Source organism: Trachurus trachurus (genome assembly GCF_905171665.1).
Source record: "Trachurus trachurus genome assembly, chromosome: 17".
Classification (NCBI taxonomy): domain Eukaryota; kingdom Metazoa; phylum Chordata; class Actinopteri; order Carangiformes; family Carangidae; genus Trachurus; species Trachurus trachurus.
In genome coordinates, this window is record NC_139900.1 from 19,351,754 (window position 1) to 19,371,696 (window position 19,943).

The following is a 19,943-nucleotide window of genomic DNA, read 5'->3' on the forward strand; positions in this document are numbered from 1 at the left end:
ACTTAACCAAAAGTCTCCTGAAGAAGGCCCAGGTTATCAAACTAAGAGAAATATGACCTGTGGTAGTTTGTTTGAATAGCAAAAATACATCATGACATGAAGTTGTCATGAAAAAAAAAAGAGATGTTGATTCGGTGGAAACCCGGCTTTACAGGTGGGGGGGGGGGCTACGGTATGCGGGGGGCAATCGCGGGGGGCAATCACGGGGGGGGGGGGGGGGGGGGGGGTCTGAGCGCCACTCCTTAAAAAAATCCTAGAGGAAACACTGGACAGACACAAACAGCGCACCTTTCATAAAAGACGCTCTATCTCCTTTTCTAGAAAAAAAGGAGGGATTTTGGTGAAACCCAGCCATGTTTAGCTTGAGTTTTCTCAGGAGGCACGTAGAAACAAACGGTTTGTGGTCATTTGAAGCATAAAGTTAAACCTTTCAATTGAGCTACAGTATGTGTTGGTGGCAATAATATAGAATACACTATGGCTCTACATAAAAAGTCAAAAATGGTCTAAATTGCCGGTACACTTGACTAAAACTTTGGAAAGGAGCGCGGCACTCAATGAGTTAAAAAAAAAAAAAAAATTCTTAAAAAAAAAAAAAAAAAATCTGACATTTCATAGGCTATATGACATATATGAATATATTTGAATACATAATCTTTCTTACATATGAATGGATTAATAAAATTGTAAAGTCATTTTAGATAAACAAATATATAAAATGAACCATAAAAATCTGTCTCACGTAACGTGACGTCCCCACTGGTATCAGCGTGATAGCGCAGCACACAGCACATTGTTTTATAATTTAACCGCGAGAATACATTTCACAAAGAGCAAGGAACAAGCATCATGGATCGTTTTCAAAAAGAAAAGCCCCACAAGAACCAGACATGATTGACTGTGAAATGGAGCCTCAGCCTACTACTTCATGCGAGCCTTCGTCCACCAGCTCTGAGTCTGCACCAAAGGTCGCAAAGGTAGATAAGGCTAAAAAGAGAACATACAACGACAATTACCTCAAACTTGGCTTCATCAGTACTGGGGATGAAGCATGCCCTCTCCCTTTGTGTCTAATATGTGGGATGAAACTGTCAAACCAAGGGATGGTTCCGAGCAAACTTAAAAGACACCTGACCACTAATCATCCATCACTTGCTGACAAGGATGCTGAATATTTTGTTCGAATGAAAAGTTAACACAGCCGTCAAGAACAAATGATGATTAAATCTGCAAAAGTCTCGGAGAAGGCACTGGAAGCTAGCTACCTCGTAGCTGAAATAGTAGCTAAAACAAAGACGCCCCACACTATTGCAGAGACTGTAATTATGCCAGCATGTACAGCAATAGTAAACAAAATGCTAGGGCCTCAAGCTGCAAAAGAAATTTCAAAGGTCCCGTCGGATTGTACAATAGGGAGGCGAATCAATGACATGTCTGTGGATATTGAAGATGCCGTTTTGGGGAAAATCAAGACAAGTGGACATTTTTCTTTACAACTTGATGAGTCAACAGACGTGAGTGGGCACGCTCAGCTCTTGGCAAATGTTCGGTTTGTGGATGGGGACCGTATTAGAGAGAATTTTTTATTTTGCAAACCGCTGCCAAACAAAACGACAGGAGAAGAAATTTATCGTGTGACAACTGAGTATCTTGAAAAGGGAGGATTGAGTTGGAATAACTGTATTAGTATCTGTACGGATGGTGCGGCTGCTATGACGGGCTGTGCCAAAGGTTTCATTAGCAGGGCCAAACAGCAAAACCCTGACATCCGCACAACCCACTGCTTCCTTCACAGAGAGGCACTTGCTGCAAAGACGCTCCCAAAAGAACTTTCGGACGTACTTGACAGAGCAGTGGACATTGTTAATTTCATAAAAGCACGCCCGTTAAAGAGCCGCCTGTTTTCGATTCTGTGCAAGGAAATGGGGGCAGAGCATCAGAGCTTGTTGCTACACACGGCAGTCCGCTGGCTGTCACGGGGGAAGGTTTTGGGCCGATTGTACGAGTTAAGAGAAGAACTCAGAGTCTTCTTGACAGAAGAGAAATCTGCATATGCAGAGCTGCTCGCAGATGAGCAATGGTGCGTAAAACTCGCGTATTTGGCTGACATCTTCAAGCACCTCAATGAGCTGAACATTAAAATGCAAGGCAAAGAAGAAAACCTCCTCTCCTCGTCTGACAAACTGCGTGGCTTCAGATCTAAGCTCACACTCTGGCGTTCCTTTGTGGAACAGGGCAGGCTGGATATGTTTCCCCTGTGCAATGTGCATGTAAACAGCAGCACGCTTTCTGACCTCATAGCCCAGCATCTGAAATCTCTTGACGAGCGATTTAATCATTATTTTCCATCGGAGTGTTATGCACAGTTTGACTGGGTCCGTGATCCATGGAGTTCACGCGCAACGGACTGGCCACTGCCAACACAGGAGCAACTGATGGAGATCAGGGAAGACCGCACATTGAAAATGAGATTTGGTGACATGGAATTGGACAGGTTTTGGATATCAGTGGAAAAAGAGTATCCAGTGGCTTCAAGTAGCGCTGTTGCTATTTTGCTTCCCTTCTCCACAACTTATCTGTGCGAACTGAGCTTTTCAAGCCTGACATACATCAAGAACAAGTACAGGGAGCGACTGAGGACTGTGGACCAGGAGCTCCGTGTCTGCCTCTCATCCATCCCTGCCAGGATAGGCCGGTTGTGTGCGTCGCACCAGGCTCACGTCTCTCATTGATTGTGAGTCACACCCCCCCTCTCTCTCCCCTCTCTCTCTCAATTGCGGCTTATTTGTGTGCGTATGCGCGCTGCATGCGCAAATGTGGACCTCTCTCTCCCTCTCTCATTGCGGATTATTGTTTGCGTGTGTGTGTGTGTGTGTGTTTGGGTGTGTGTGCGTGCGCGTATGGCACGGATGGAAACAAGCACTATGATGGAAAAACATTCCTGCTATCTCTACACTTCATTTGAGTTCTCTTGGTCTCAATTTGTTGGGTTCTTGTATTGCCTGTGTTGCTGTATCGCTTGGGCGGTCCACCTCTTATGGTTTTATGGCATTTGTGTCTCTGATTTATTGTTTTGTGAAGCACTTTGTAAACCTGTGTTTTTAAAGGTGCTATAAAGTTGCTATGAAGTTGTTATTATTATTAATATTTACAGTTGTATTATGCTCTGTTCATTACTGTCCTGTCTAAATAAACAGGACATTTGCATTTACGTTTAGGCTATGCAGTGTCGTTTGTAATCATATTTTACACTGGGGTGCAATGAGATTTTATGCACTTTTGAAAGGTGCCCTGGCTGAAAAAAGTTTGAAAAAGGCTGCACCAGACAATGTCCGTCGCCGATATTTCACAGATGCACGGTACGTCGCTAAGAACGCATCAAACACATTAGTGCATGTTCACCCCGATATGTCAATCACTGGTGCAAAGAAAAAGACAGGTTATCCCGCTGCTTTTAAGTTTCTTGACATGAAAACAGACAGTACCTGAAACATAACCAAAGCAACTGGCATCTGGCCTAAAATGACTGTGTAAACCAACATTGATGTTAGTTTCTTGTTTTGTTTTTTTATAATAGTTGCCAGTTGTCAAGTGCAAGTTTTTCCTCTAGAATTAATGAATGGCATTATACCACTCCTAATGCACTTGTTTTATTTTATATTCTTTCTTTTTTTTTTTACTTTTATAACACAAGACAGATTTTAGTTTTACATTCAATTAGTGTTGTCACGGTACCAAAATGTTTTTCGATACTTTTCGGTACTTTTCCAAATAAAAAGAGAACACAAAAAATGTCATTATTGACTTTATTTTAATAGAAAATCTTAGAACTATAACATATGTAGCCTTTAAGTAAATAATGAGTAAATCAATAAACAATCTGCTGCAGGATTAAAATTGAAATTTCCATCTATATTAATCTGAACTCTAAATTAAATCATTAGTGGTCTGTTTAAAAATGAATATCAACTGAATTATTTGAGGTCTGAAAACACTCAAACAGACACCTATTGTTTCCCATATGTAGACCTGATGTAGACCAATGTGTGGTGCAGCGTCACAGAATCAAGACCAAGCCACAAAGTGACTCTGCTTTTTTTTTTCCCATCAACGCGATCATCGTTCCGTTAATTAATCGTCGCGTAGCGCTCTATCACGAGAGAGAGAGAGAGCATGCATGTCTGATCCGCAGTAAAAACGAAACTTATCAACCAGCTGTGTTTGCATTAATTAACGAGTCTGTGGCGGCCCGTCTCTCTCGCGCGCTGCGCACACACACACAAAAACACAGGCACATGGACAGGTGGCACTGTAACGGTAATTTAAAAAAGCACCTTCGTTTGTGGCTCACTCACTCGCTCGCCTCGGCTCAAATTACAATGCGGCGACTTCACAGGGCGGTCCCATCTAAGCGCAGCATAGTACCTTTTTAAATGCCTCAGTACCCCGGTACCAATTTAGTACCGGTATACCGAACAATAGGGATGTGCACGGTTACCCGAGTACCCGGGTACCCGAGTAGGCAATCTGCTATCCGGTTATGAATTTATTATCCGGTTGACCTAGGTTTTAAAAAACGGCACGTTAGAGCGCAGTCTAGTGTCTGATCAAACTACATCATCATGCCATGGTTCGGCTTTTTGTAGTGTTAAACAGTTTCGGATCAAGCAATGTGATTTTCTGCTGTGTAAAAGCGTTTTTGGATCGAGCCTCGGACTTTCAAACCTTTTACAATAATCTGTGGTGGTTCCCTCGGCGTAAACCGTCGGGAAGGAGACGACAGGTGTCATCAAGTCTGTTAGAAAATATGCTTTCAGTTTACAAACATTCTGAAACCTTCCCAGTTATTTCCTGAAACGGTGCGAGGCAGAGAGGACCGAAGGCACCAAAATGTAGTGTGGACTAATAAATAAGCACCGCTAATGATTTTTAAAAAAGAAAAAAAAGTTTTCTCTCCGAGGCAGCCACGGCATAAATGCGCTGCGCTCAGAGCGCATGCAGCGCATTTATTCCCCGGCATAAAGATGCACATATGCCCCATACTCTTATTATCCACCTGATATTTTGTCTGATGCTTTGTGTCAGCAATGCAGACTGTCTGACGGACAGAGCACATTTATGCCCCGGCTGCGCTCTGTCCGTCAGACATGACGTCATTTTATTTTTTATTACAGTATTCGGTTACCCGGGTACGACAAGGTTAGGATACTCGGTTAGAAAATTATTTGAAATGCCCATCCCTACCGAACAACTCTACATTCAATTAGTGTCTGTTGTTGGCTTTTGACACCACCTTTAGAGAGAATTGGAAAACGTAACAATGAGGTAGAGAAAGTTTTCACCCAGTTCCAAGTCATCAAAACATGTCCATCTCTTCATGTCAAATGTTTTCCATGTACACCTCTGCTGTTGGTAACAAAGGGAAAGGTCTACCATATGACCAGTGTCAGACAATAGACATAACTGCAAACACTGTTGAGTGATAAGAGATCTCACAGCTGCGACCTTGGCCTTGTCTTGCCTTGCTGCAGACAACAGCTGCAGCTCTTTATTCTCCCTCTTGAAATGTATTTCACACCCTATCACTTGACAGACTGTTGTTGAGGTTCAGAGCTCAGGATTTTTAACGTCCCACAAATCATCCTGTGTGTTAGTCTACCTTATATATATGTACATATATATATATATATATATATATATATATATATATATATATATATAATTTCAGAATGTACAGGCACAGTCTATGATAAATAAGTCTGCCCTGAAAGAAACACACATAAAGATAAATAACAGTAGATCTGATATAAGTATTAGTATTCTAATAAGTGATTACTTTTCCGAGATATTAAATGTGAAGACAAAACATTTTAAGACATTTAAGTTATGTTTTTTTTTTAAGTATAATAAACAAAACAACCAATTTAATATATTTAGGTAAGCAAAAAGCCACTCGGTTAATTTTATTTCCGACTTTATTTAAAATAGCCTACTGGCACATAATCAAATTACTTAAAGGACTGTAGCCTGCCCTTGTTCCCTCACTTCCTGCCTCCCCCTTTCTTTGTCATGGTCCAATCTGGCCTTGTTCACAAGGTGACAGCAACAAATAGCAGCACTAGGCTCTACCCAATTTGGAGAATGCTTTTTGTGACAGGCAACCTGGATGCCATTTCTCTGATATTCATCCCCATATTTGGTTGACTAACAACCTTTATTAATGGGGAGGGAGCGTGGTGTCAGCCACTGGATCCATCATTTCACTTGACAAAGGTTGACGGTCAACGGTAAGAAAAGCCCCGGTCGAGTCAGGAACAGATACATTGTACATTAGTGCATTCAATTTTGTATAGCATTTAAGATGTTAAAATTATTCTCAAGTAACCTAAACAGGGGTTAGTTGTAGGTAGTTAGTGATAGTTTAGTGAGAGGATTCATTGTGTTGCTGCGTGTTGTTTTACTACTTTAATGATACAATAATATATTTGCTTTGCTTCTGTCTGCTTGATATAAATAGCACAGATCCCAGTTTCCTGTGAAGTCAAACGCAACACCTCAGGTAAAATCCAAAGCTACAGCAAATTTTCTATTATGGAATAGAGCAATTTAAGATTCTTGCTTCTCTGTTTCATACATAGCGGGAACAATTTCAAAAATTTAGAAAAACCTAATCCTGCCATTTTGATATAGTTGTATAGTCAAAGACCTGGGTCAGCCAATTTCCCCTCATGTAAAAAATTCCTCTGTTTATAAATCTACTGCTGGACACATTCATTTAGGGTTAGTTATCTGTTATGTTCTTTCCAGGTTGATCATCTAATTTGTTTCATCATTTCTGAGTCACACGTGGATCGACTGAAAAATATGTTTTATTCTTGAAAGGTTAAAAAATGGGGGATGCTCAAATGGCAGAATTTGGGCCGGCTGCGCCTTTTCTTCGGAAGACAGATATGGAGCGTCTAGAAGCCCAAACTCGTCCATTCGACATCAAGAGGGCGTGCTTTGTAACTGACCCTGAGGTTGAGTACGTCAAAGCTATCATCTCCACTCGAGATGGTGACAAAGTCACCGTTGAGACTGAATTTGGAAAGGTAGATAAAAATTAATCTTTGGATGAAAGCTGATGATCATAGTTCTAGAGAGAAAGGCAACTGGTTTGACTTTGATCTCCAACTGTAAAATGCATAATTGTCTTTTGTAGACTGTGACAGTAAAAGACTGTGATTGCCACCCTCAAAACCCGCCTAAGTTTGATAAAATTGAAGACATGGCAATGTTCACCTTCCTCCATGAGCCCGCTGTGCTGTTCAACCTCAAAGAGCGTTACGCAGCATGGATGATATACGTAAGAAAGCCATTTACAGCATCTGTTAATATGCTTCCTGTATCCTTATTAAGAAGAAACATATTATTTTAACTCTTCTCTTACTATGACAGACCTACTCTGGGCTGTTCTGTGTGACTGTCAACCCCTACAAGTGGCTGCCAGTCTACAACCAAGAAGTGGTTGTTGCCTACAGAGGAAAGAAGAGGACTGAAGCTCCTCCTCATATCTTCTCCATCTCTGACAACGCCTATCAGTACATGTTGTCAGGTACTTAATCCTTTTATCCAGCTCATTATAAAATATATAATTCAGAAGCTACCGTATGCTAATTTTAATTCTCTTAATGACAGACAGAGAAAACCAGTCAGTCCTTATCACGTAAGTCACAGTCAACATCTCTTTAGTATTTAGAGGTCATGGGTTCTGGCATAACATTTTCTGTCTCCTCTACTCAGTGGAGAATCCGGTGCTGGAAAGACTGTCAACACCAAGCGTGTCATTCAGTACTTTGCCAGCATCGCAGCTGCTCCAACGAAAAAAGATGCAGCTGCTGAGAGAAAGGTTTGTATTATATACAGTATGTATTTCTTAATACTTACTTTTCCCAAATTAACAGGGAACCTGAAGTTTTGTCATTATTTAACAAAATCAGGGAACCCTGGAGGATCAAATCATCCAGTGTAACCCTGCTCTGGAGGCCTTTGGTAATGCCAAAACCATCAGGAATGACAACTCCTCTAGATTTGTGAGTGTCTGGGACTGGCCACTTCACTATCATTATTCTGACAGTTGATATTTCATACTAGAAATACAACTTCTTTTCCTTTTAGGGTAAATTTATCAGAATTCATTTTGACAACCGAGGAAAACTGGCCTCTGCTGACATTGAGACTTGTAAGTATAACTAAATCCACACATACCTTAATTTGCTAAAGGTCTTGTCCTTAATTAGGTTATGTACTATATCATGCCTCCAACAGACCTTCTGGAAAAATCTCGTGTGACCTACCAGCTCAAAGCTGAGAGGGACTATCACATTTTTTACCAGATCTTGTCTGAGAGAAAGCCTGAACTCCTGGGTAAGCATGTGATATATGTGTGACATATGGCTGGAACTGCACCAGTGCATGCATTGTATTGTGTGCATTGTATCATTAAAAAAACATGCTATTTTGCCAATTATCTTTTCAGAGATGTTACTCATCACCAACAACCCCTATGATTACGCCTTCATCTCCCAAGGAGAGACAACTGTAACTTCTATCGATGATCGTGACGAGCTGATGGCCACTGATGTGAGATACAAATGTTTAGCCACCCATCAATTTACCACAAAGTAAGAAAATACCCAAATTACAAATTGGTTTTCTATTAGGATGCGTTTGATGTGCTGGGCTTCACTCAAGAAGAGAAGAACAGCATTTACAAGTTGGTTGGTGCTGTCATGCATCAAGGCAACATGAAGTTTAAGCAGAAGCAGCGAGAGGAGCAGGCAGAGGCTGATGGCACTGAAGGTAAGAGAATCTGTTACGGGTATTACAAGGAGACAAGCACCAAAGAAGGCTATAACCTTGACTAAAACTGTAGTGGTCAATACTATTCTCTTTGGAAATGAATAGCCTTTTTGAGGGCTTTCCAATGCGAATTCAATAAGCAAACTGATTCACTAAAACTACTCTCCAACGTTAACTATTTGTCAAACCTTTAGAAACTCCTCCTAGAGAATGAATGAATTCTGAATGATAAAGAAAGTTGGTATACTATACAGGACACAACATTGTCATAGAGCAAGCCTCTGACCTTGGTTTTAAGGTCTTTCGAGCTTTTGCATTTGTTGTTATGAGACAAAAAATGTGAACAAATGAAGGATATTGTGTGGGCAGTTGGCACCATGTCATCTGGAATACCTGTGCTTTACATTAACACCAGGTAATGTCAAATTTAATGTCATTTTGAGGCTGCATTGACCAACCATGTGAATGGAAATATAAATCCCTGTAAGTGTCAAATATATTTACGGTAGTTTCAAGGTATTTGCAAAGTGCCAAATATCTTAATTAACAGTATATCCGCTTTACAGTAAATGGAATCCTGTCACAGTAATGTATCCTCCAAAGAGTTTTTGTGTTGCAAATACTTGTGTTTTTCAGGAGACAGGATTATTCAGAGAGCTTGATGAGAGGGCTTGCTGCATGCATGTTACTTACATGTGTCCTAATTTTCTCAGATGTTGACAAAGTCGCATATCTTCAGGGCCTGAACTCTGCTGACCTCATCAAAGGTCTCTGTCACCCAAGAGTCAAAGTAGGAAATGAATGGGTCACCAAGGGACAAAGTGTTGATCAGGTAAAGAGTTTAATAAGACCTTATTAAAATATAGTTTGACTGAATAAATATTCAAAGTTTAGTTTCAAAGATAGTAATAATTTTCTTTCTCAGGTGTACTATGCTATTAGTGCACTGTCAAAGTCAGTGTATGAGAAGATGTTTCTTTGGATGGTGGTCAAGATTAACCAAACCCTGGACACCAAGCAGCCCCGCCAGTACTTCATTGGTGTGCTGGACATTGCTGGATTTGAGATCTTTGATGTGAGTTTAGTGTTATCGTAGTAGTAGGGGTAATGTAATGTTAATTTATTCAACATTTTTGTTTCATTGCATTTCCTGAGTTAATGGTAACTTGCTTTGTCATTACAGTTCAACACCTTTGAGCAGCTGTGCATCAACTTCACCAATGAAAAACTGCAACAGTTTTTCAACCACCACATGTTTGTGCTGGAGCAGGAAGAGTACAAGAAAGAGGGCATTGAATGGGTCTTCATTGACTTTGGTATGGATTTGCAGGCCTGTATTGACCTGATTGAAAAGGTGAGATAATGGACTATTAGACAGACACAAAAAAAGTTAATAAAAATGTGGTCTTTTTCTAAATCTCTCATATTTTATCTCCTCAGCCCATGGGTATTATGTCCATCCTTGAAGAGGAGTGCATGTTCCCAAAAGCCTCTGATTCCACATTTAAAGCTAAGCTCTATGACAACCATCTGGGGAAATCCAACAACTTCCAGAAGCCCAGGATTGTCAAAGGGAAACCAGAGGCTCATTTCTCTCTGGTTCACTATGCCGGAACTGTTGATTATAATATCAACAACTGGCTGGTGAAGAACAAGGATCCACTGAATGAGACGGTGGTTGGATTGTACCAGAAGTCTAACCTCAAGCTTCTCTCTGTCCTCTTTGCAAATTATGCTGGAGCTGAATCAGGTATGGTGACACTAACTAATCAGCCCAGTCTCACAGAGTGGCATATGAATAACACACCTTTGTCCTTAAGTTATTTTGTGGTATCACTGCACATCCTTTTATTATTGTGTGCCATTCAATGGTACATAATGTCTCAACCACTCCTTGTCAAAGAAGAACCTGATCTTTATTTAACTAATCAAAATGTAATTATACTTAAGCTATGGCCTATGTTATGCATAGCTGGGAATGTGCCACTTTGAGTGTAAGGTGGGTGTAGGCTTGCCATACTGTACATTGGCAGAGTTACAGCTCCACACATGTCCCACCTCTTTGCCGATTTTTGGATTAGCCGGGTGTTAGGTGGAGTCAGGCACTGTCAAAATAACATCAGAGTCTCTGAGAATCTATACAGTCTATGGTTGAGTGACAAATAAGATTATGCTGCAATACATAACACACAAAAAGTGTACAATGTATAGACATGATGCATGAAATGTCCTAACATTATGATTATCATCTTCATATACTGAATTAAGCCTGGTTTTTGCTTCTGCGTCGCGGCGACGGTGGACCTACGGCGTAGACCCGACGCCGTCGTTGAGCATTCGAAGTTCTGCGACGAGGGAACGCGTTGCTTCCGGTCACAGTAAACAGTGGCAACTGAAAAACAAACGCTTTTATTGCAAATGTTGAAGCGCAGGTGACGGAGAAGACGTTTGCAGAGGTGGTCTGTCTGACCAGTCGAGGCTGAACGGGTGAATTACCACACTGATGTTCTGAGCAGACCAATCACAGTCCTTGTGGTTCGCGTTGCGATGTGTCGACGTGACGCGTAGTCAGGATTTTTTGGAGGTGCACGTCAGGCTACGGCGTAGGGTCCGCGTAGTCGACGCAGAAGCATAAATCAGGCTTTAGTATTTGATTGTTTTTTTTATTTAGCTCAGGAAGGAGGAGGAGGCAAGGCCAAAGGTAGCAAGAAGAAAGGATCTTCCTTCCAAACTGTATCAGCTTTGCACAGGGTAAGATACTTGCATACATTTTTTTTCATTCATATGTCCAAATATTGTTCCAGGTCTAATTTACATGGAACATGATTATGCACCTATTTTGTGTAAAATTAAAAAGTCTAGAGCAGGGGTCGGCAACCCTAGGCACGCGTGCCACGGTTGGCACGCTGCGGCATAATCATTGGCACGCTGGCACACCGCTACCAGCTCACGAGTCAGAGTTTTTTTTCCCCCCTGGGCTATCTGCGCATTTTATTTTGAAAGGACAGCTGGAGCGAGACCTTGGCGTTACTCTACTAAGTGTGAGCGGCACGTACGTTCACGTTGCTTTCATGAATTGTAAACACAGACGCTCCCTCGGTTTTAGCGTCCAGCAGTTTAGCGGCTAATTCAACAGCAGTGATGGATAACTGTTCTGGAGACGCTCAACAACTTAACGAGCTTCATTTGAGGAATAAACGGCAGCTTTTACCTGACGGGAGACCGACGCCTGAGCTACGGTAGCTAACAGCTAGCAGGTTATACGTAGTTACTTTCTCTCTCTCCCTCCCTCCCTCTCTTTCTTACACAGGCACACACACAGCCCTTGTCTGTCGTAAACCTTGTAATAACAGCTTGTTGAGTACAGTTAACATTATTGTTGCTTCGGTTTGAATGTGGATTAATTCGGTTTGTTGTGTAATGTGAGTGGTGGTCCTGGTCCATTGTCGCGATCCTGTTATTGATGAGTTGTGTTTTAATAACAGCTGATCAGTGTAAGTTACTGTAACGTTAGATGGCATGGATTGTGATGAGAAGGTGTTGCACACATTTTGCAAACCATTGTGCAAAACCTGTTTGTTGTGGCTTCTTGCGTGATAAGCTGATTTGCCGAATACCCCCGTCCCCCCCGTTGTCTGTGATCGCCTGCCTCCCCTGTCCTAGTGGTCACCGCACGTCACTGGTGGAATCGAACCCAGGGTCGCTGCAGCGGGGCGGCCAAGACGCCTGCGGCTCTGCGTATTTAATCAGAGATTCAATCAAGCGTTTCAGTGACGGTGAGCGGCCTGACGTTGCGTCAACGCCACCGCTGCTTTATTGTCGGGCCAGACGCACCGTTACCGTACCGACGTCCTCTTTTAATCTCCTCTCCTAAAGCCTCACGTTCTCACCCCAGCTGTTCTGTTATCAATAAACCTGACGGTGACGCTGCAACCCAACTACACAGCTGTTAAATGATTGGCTGCTTGTTTGTCACTCACAGTGTCCAGATTGTCCAGCCAGGTCTGTGAAATGTTGTGACTGTTTCATTCTGACTGATATTCTGGATGCACTGTAGTCTCTGTTTCAGCATTTTCCTCCCACTGCAATATAATATAATAGGCTAAGTTTCTGAAAAGCAGTGTTGTGAATAATGGGAAAATATCTTCATTATATGATTAGATGTGGGCTATATTAAATGATTTTATCTATCCACATACAAAAACAACATAACTGGGTCGGGCATGTTGTTTTTGTATTTTGTGTCACATTGTTTTATTGTAGTGGCACACTCATTGACAAGAAAATTTCAAATTGGCACTCCATGTCACAAAGGTTGCCTACCCCTGGTCTAGAGGAAAGATAGATCTCCAATTTCCCCTGGGCTATTCAAAATTATGCGTTTCAAAACCTGCAGGAAAACCTGAACAAGCTGATGACCAATTTGAGGTCTACTCACCCTCACTTTGTGCGCTGCCTCATCCCCAATGAGACCAAGACTCCTGGGGCCATGGAGAATCCTCTGGTGATGCACCAGCTGCGCTGTAACGGTGTGCTGGAAGGCATCAGGATCTGCAGAAAGGGCTTCCCCAACAGGATCCTATACGGAGATTTCAAACAGAGGTTTGCATATGTTGAACAAAGAACATTTATGATTATCAAGTAAATCAATGATAGTCTTTTAAAAAATGCTGACAAGACACTACACTACATGGAAAATTTGTGTTTTGTGTCAAAGATATCGTATTTTGAACCCTAATGCCATTCCTGAGGGGCAGTTCATTGACAACAAGAAGGCTGCAGAGAAACTCTTGGGTTCTCTGGACATCGACCATGAACAGTACAAACTGGGACACACCAAGGTCTGTCTATATTCAGAAGTGCATTTTGCATAATACATATGATTAATAATAATCTAGAGGGATAGATTAATAATCATTGATTTGTCTATTGTCAGTAGTTAAATCAAAGACATGTGAAGCAGATTCTACTTTTATTAAAAAGGTGTTCTTCAAAGCCGGACTGCTGGGTCAGCTAGAGGAGATGCGAGATGATCGACTAGCACTTATTATCACTGGCATTCAATCCCGGTCACGAGGCATGTTGGCAAGAATTGAATTCCAAAAGATTGTTGAACGCAGGTAACTTCGTACAGCATATCCAAACTTTGTCAAATTCAAATTAATTTGTACACTGTATACACTGCTTCTGACATACAAACCAAGCAAGTAAAACTTCTGCAAAAAGAGTGTGTAAATTGAGAACATTTGCACAATCGGGGTAAACCTAGAAAATACAACAGACAATAACAATCCATTATCCACAGGGATGCTCTACTTGTCATCCAGTGGAACGTCCGTGCTTTCATGGGGGTCAAGAATTGGCCCTGGATGAAGATGTACTTCAAGATTAAACCTCTGCTGAGGTCAGCAGAGACTGAGAAGGAGATGGCCAACATGAAGGAAGAATTCTTGAAGCTGAAAGAGGCTTATGCAAAATCAGAAGCCCGCAGGAAGGAACTTGAAGAAAAAATGGTCTCTCTTCTCCAAGAGAAGAATGACCTGCAGCTCCAAGTGCAAACTGTATGTAAACCTGTTAGAATTACAAATTACCTTAAAGGGCCAGAGGCCTTGCACAATTTAATACTGCGCCTTTTCAACAACAACAGGAACAAGATAATCTGGGTGATGCTGAAGAAAGATGTGAAGGGTTGATCAAGAACAAGATTCAGCAGGAGGCAAAAGTTAAAGAGCTGACAGAAAGACTGGAGGATGAGGAGGAGATGAATGCTGAGCTGACAGCTAAGAAGAGGAAGCTGGAGGACGAGTGCTCTGAGTTAAAGAAGGACATCGATGACTTAGAGTTAACTCTGGCCAAAGTGGAGAAAGAGAAGCATGCCACTGAGAACAAGGTATTATAAACACTAATGTCAATCAAAAATCATTTGTGTCCAAAATATAGTCTGTGTTTCTGATGAAAATGTTTTCTGGCAATAGGTAAAGAACCTGACTGAAGAAATGGCTGCTCTGGATGAAATCATTGCCAAGTTGACCAAGGAAAAGAAAGCCTTACAGGAAGCTCATCAGCAAACACTGGATGACCTGCAGAGTGAAGAAGACAAAGTCAACACACTCACCAAGGCTAAAACCAAGCTGGAGCAGCAAGTGGATGATGTAAGAATTTACACAAGCAGGTGTCTATTTTACATTTTAAAAATGACAAATGACAATTGAAAAGGAATAACTATTCATTGCCATCCACAGCTTGAAGGATCCCTGGAGCAAGAGAAGAAAGTTCGTATGGATCTTGAGAGAGCAAAACGGAAGCTTGAGGGAGACCTTAAGTTGGCTCAAGAGAGCATCATGGACCTGGAAAATGATAAGCAGCAACTAGAAGAGAAGCTGAAAAAGTAAAAAAAAAAAAAAAGAAAAAAGTGCACTTTAAAAGATACAAATACATTTTAAACCATGTATGAGCTGTTATGTTCAATTCTTTTCATCCACAGGAAAGATTTTGAAATCAGTCAACTCAATGGGAAAATAGAAGATGAACAAGCAATGTGTGCCCAGCTCCAGAAAAAACTGAAGGAGTTGCAGGTAATATTTCAAAAATTGTAAAGTAAACTGAGCAGGCTACAACCTGGAAAAAAAATGTCATGACCACAATGACTACAATGAAATTGAAAAAGGAATGACTTTGATTTTGGTCTAGGCCCGCATTGAAGAGCTGGAAGAAGAGCTTGAGGCAGAGCGAGCTGCCCGAGCTAAGGTGGAGAAGCAAAGAGCAGACTTGTCCAGGGAGCTGGAGGAGATCAGTGAGAGGCTGGAGGAGGCTGGTGGAGCAACAGCTTCCCAAATTGAGATGAACAAGAAGAGGGAGGCTGAGTTCCAGAAACTCCGCAGAGACCTTGAAGAGGCCACTCTGCAGCATGAAGCCACCGCTGCCACACTCAGGAAGAAACAGGCCGACAGTGTGGCTGACCTGGGGGAGCAGATTGACAACCTGCAGAGAGTCAAGCAGAAACTGGAGAAGGAGAAGAGTGAGCTCAGACTGGAACTGGATGATGTGGTTTCAAATATGGAGCAGATTGTAAAGGCTAAGGTAAATAACATTTTAGCTTTTAAGATGTGAAAACTATCATTGTAAAATGTGTTGATATTTTATCCCCCCATGAATTCCTCTCAAGCACTACTAAATGTACAAGATTTACTGCTTTTTCTTTTCAGAATAATTTGGAAAAAATGTGCCGGTCTCTGGAGGACCAGATGAATGAATACAAGACAAAGTCAGATGAGGGACAACGAACCATCAATGACTTCACCATGCAGAAAGCAAAGCTTCAAACTGAGAATGGTTTGTGGAAGATCTATTTGATTTGATTTTGTTTTGATGGATATTACAAAGTGCTCATTATATTTATCAATCAAACTTAGGTGAGCTTTCGAGGCAGCTTGAGGAAAAAGACTCCTTGGTGTCTCAACTTACCAGAGGAAAACAGTCCTACACTCAGCAAATTGAAGATCTCAAAAGACAGCTGGAGGAGGAAATCAAGGTGGAGAACATGAAAACTGGACATCATTTTGTACAGACTTAATATTAATACAGGAGAAACATTAAACTATGTTTTTGATTTAGGCCAAGAATGCATTAGCCCATGCAGTGCAGTCTTCTCGTCATGACTGTGACCTGCTCAGGGAGCAGTTTGAGGAGGAACAGGAGGCCAAGGCTGAACTGCAGCGTGGCATGTCTAAGGCCAACTCTGAGGTGGCTCAGTGGAGAACAAAGTACGAAACTGATGCCATCCAGAGGACTGAGGAACTAGAGGAGGCCAAGTGAGTAAAACATAACCTTTTCTTGAATAATGTGGAATTCTTTCAAAAGCAATTAAAAGCTAAATCAATTCAAATACAATTTAGGAAAAAGCTGGCTCAGCGTCTGCAGGATGCTGAGGAGGCTGTTGAAGCAGTGAATGCTAAATGTTCTTCTCTGGAGAAGACCAAACACAGACTGCAGAATGAGATTGAAGATCTCATGGTTGATGTGGAAAGGTCAAATGCTGCTGCTGCTGCTCTGGACAAGAAGCAAAGAAACTTTGATAAGGTACAATTAAAAAAAAATATTTTTCTTTTCCATGAACAATCTAAGAGTAATGACATATAAGCACAAATGTGTCAGGTCTTAGCTGGTCTTTCTGTTCAATGCAGGTTTTGTCTGAGTGGAAACAGAAGTATGAGGAGTCTCAAACAGAACTGGAGAGTTCTCAGAAGGAGGCCAGGTCTCTGAGCACGGAGCTCTTTAAACTGAAGAACTCCTATGAAGAATCTCTTGAACATCTGGAGACCATGAAGAGAGAGAATAAGAATCTGCAGGGTAAGGGTAACACCAAATCCCTATTAAAGGGACAATGAGGAGTTTTCGAAAGCAAAGTGTTTCCACAATACATTTCCCATGAGCCTCCGCATGCACGGTACACTGGCACAAGACGGACAAAAGCGAAAACATTTGCCAAGAATGTTTTCATTCATCAAGAATCAAAGTCAGAGGTTCCAAGACGATCAGATACCGTCGTAGTTCCGACCAAACACGGCGATCCGGCTGCGTTATTCCCATGACGAAACCTTAAGTAGGAAATGCTGGGCGAGCCAACCACTAAATAATAATAACAAAATAACGATAAAGACAAAACGATATATTTATGTGTGGGTAACATAGATTCAACCACATTAATATGAGACTTTTTTTTAGAAACAAATACAAACTCCTCGTAGTCCCTTTAAAGGATTTGATCTGATAACCCAACCATTGACAATGTTGCATTTGGTTTCTCAGAGGAAATATCTGACCTCACTGAACAAATTGGTGAGGGTGGAAAGAGTATTCATGAGCTTGAGAAGATTCGAAAACAGTTGGAGCAAGAGAAGTCAGAGATACAAACAGCTCTGGAGGAAGCTGAGGTATGTTGTGTCTTGTGAAAAAACTTAAGCACCTTAAATTGTCTGCAGCAGGTACAACCCTTCAAACAAAATGTCTTTTTCTGTCTAGGCCACCCTGGAGCATGAGGAAGGGAAGATCCTCAGAGTTCAGCTTGAATTCAATCAGGTCAAAGCTGACATTGAGCGCAAGCTGGCTGAGAAGGATGAAGAGATGGAGCAAGCAAAGAGAAACCAACAGAGAGTTGTGGACACTCTTCAGAGCTCCCTTGAGGCCGAGACTCGCAGCAGGAATGAGGCCATGCGCCTGAAGAAGAAAATGGAGGGAGACCTCAATGAGATGGAGATCCAACTCAGCCAGGCCAATAGGCAGGCATCTGAGGCCCAGAAACAACTCAAATCTGTTCATGTGCATCTCAAAGTAAGACAGCAGATATAAATATGGTCCTATTTCTTTTACAAACATTACTTACATTGAGGTTTTTTCCCCCATCTTAAAGGAGGCTCAGCTTCAGCTTGATGAATCTATAAGAGCCCATGATGACATGAAGGAAAACATTGCCATTGTTGAGAGACGCAACAACCTGCTTCAGTCTGAGCTGGAGGAACTGAGGGCTGCTCTGGAGCAAACTGAGAGAAGCCGCAAACTTGCTGAGCAAGAGCTGCTGGATGTTAGTGAGAGGGTGCAGCTACTGCACTCACAGGTAAGATGTAGTCATTTCACCTGACACAATTCTTCCTGCTTATTGTCAACTTACTGAGAAATCCTGTCATTAAATGTTGCCTTCAACCAGAACACCAGTCTGCTGAATCAAAAGAAGAAGCTGGAGGGTGACACAAGCCAGCTTCAGACAGAAGTAGAAGATGCAGTGCAGGAGTCCAGAAATGCAGAGGAAAAGGCCAAGAAGGCCATCACTGATGCTGCCATGATGGCAGAGGAGCTGAAGAAAGAGCAGGACACCAGCGCTCACCTGGAGCGTATGAAGAAGAACATGGAACAAACCATCAAAGACCTGCAGCACCGTCTGGATGAAGCTGAGCAGATCGCCATGAAGGGAGGCAAGAAGCAGGTGCAGAAGCTCGAGGCCAGGGTGAGTGGTTGAAATATTTGGCAAATGGCATTACCGTATTTACGTACACAAAACAAATATCTGCTCTTTGAAATGCACAGTGTTATTGGCTGACATTTGCTGTGGCTACATCCTGCAGGTCAGGGAACTTGAAAGTGAGGTGGAAAGTGAGCAGAGAAAAGCCAGTGATGCTGTAAAGGGAGTAAGGAAGTACGAAAGGCGTATAAAGGAGCTCACTTATCAGGTAACAACTGATCCAAAGAAAAATGTAAATATGACATGAAAATTATATTCAGAAATACATTTTCATTTCATGTTATTTTCATATTTCCAATTTAGACTGAAGAAGACCGTAAAAATCTAGCACGTCTTCAAGATCTGGTGGACAAGCTGCAGCTGAAAGTCAAGTCCTACAAGAGGACTTCAGAGGAGGCTGTAAGTACTATAAATTGCCAAAGTTGCACATGACCACTGAAAAGTGGTAGTGTTTGGGTAGATTACTGTAATACATACGGTAACTACTACGTCTACAATCTTCAGCATGAACTTGAAGATCTTAAATTAACAAATTTGTTTATGTAATCTAATTTAACTTCAACAGGAGGAACAGGCTAATACGCATCTTGGCAAGTTCCGCAAGCTGCAGCATGAGCTGGACGAGGCTGAAGAGAGAGCTGACATCGCTGAGTCTCAGGTCAACAAGATGCGCGCCAAGAGCCGTGATGTGGGCACCAAGGTTGGTACACACATAGTGTACATGTGTTTAAAAATATTTGCAAAACCCCTTCTACCAGCCATGTTGGCTGTAAGAACACCCCATAACAGGCCGGTCTGTATCCAGATGGCAAAGGTTAAAATGACACTACTGACAACTCACTATTTATGTTGAATTTCCTTTCTTTATTTTCAGAAAGGACATGATGAAGAGTGAAGTTCCCTCAGAAGTTATGGTCTTTGAGGCACTTTCTGCTTGTGGTGCCTCCCTAAGCATGTTGTTTGTTCAGTAGAAAAAATTAAATTTGCATTTGAAAACTTTCATTTCATTTGAAAACTTTCATTTCATTTGAAAACTTTCATTTCATTTGAAAACGTGAAAAGTGATTCATACAGTATTACAGGACCG

The 19,943-nt window shown here is 41.7% G+C and overlaps 1 protein-coding gene across 1 annotated transcript; it reads left to right on the top strand.

Annotated features, from left to right (window-relative positions):
* The first annotated feature begins 6,254 nt into the window (after positions 1-6,254).
* LOC311000699 (myosin-7-like) lies at positions 6,255-19,825 on the top strand. Its single transcript, XM_083991472.1, has 39 exons — positions 6,255-6,287; positions 6,518-6,559; positions 6,883-7,091; positions 7,202-7,345; positions 7,438-7,594; positions 7,678-7,705; positions 7,783-7,888; positions 7,980-8,072; positions 8,158-8,221; positions 8,308-8,406; positions 8,519-8,622; positions 8,703-8,841; positions 9,555-9,673; positions 9,767-9,916; positions 10,025-10,195; positions 10,282-10,591; positions 11,513-11,592; positions 13,238-13,443; positions 13,559-13,682; positions 13,825-13,961; positions 14,147-14,402; positions 14,489-14,731; positions 14,817-14,993; positions 15,084-15,229; positions 15,326-15,416; positions 15,532-15,921; positions 16,047-16,173; positions 16,254-16,372; positions 16,456-16,652; positions 16,737-16,920; positions 17,025-17,190; positions 17,650-17,774; positions 17,863-18,171; positions 18,251-18,454; positions 18,545-18,841; positions 18,960-19,064; positions 19,160-19,255; positions 19,422-19,556; positions 19,731-19,825. The coding sequence occupies exons 3-39, from the start codon at positions 6,891-6,893 to the stop codon at positions 19,749-19,751; spliced, it is 5,820 nt and encodes a 1,939-aa protein (XP_083847598.1). The 5' UTR covers positions 6,255-6,287; positions 6,518-6,559; positions 6,883-6,890; the 3' UTR covers positions 19,752-19,825.
* Positions 19,826-19,943: the final 118 nt, after the last annotated feature.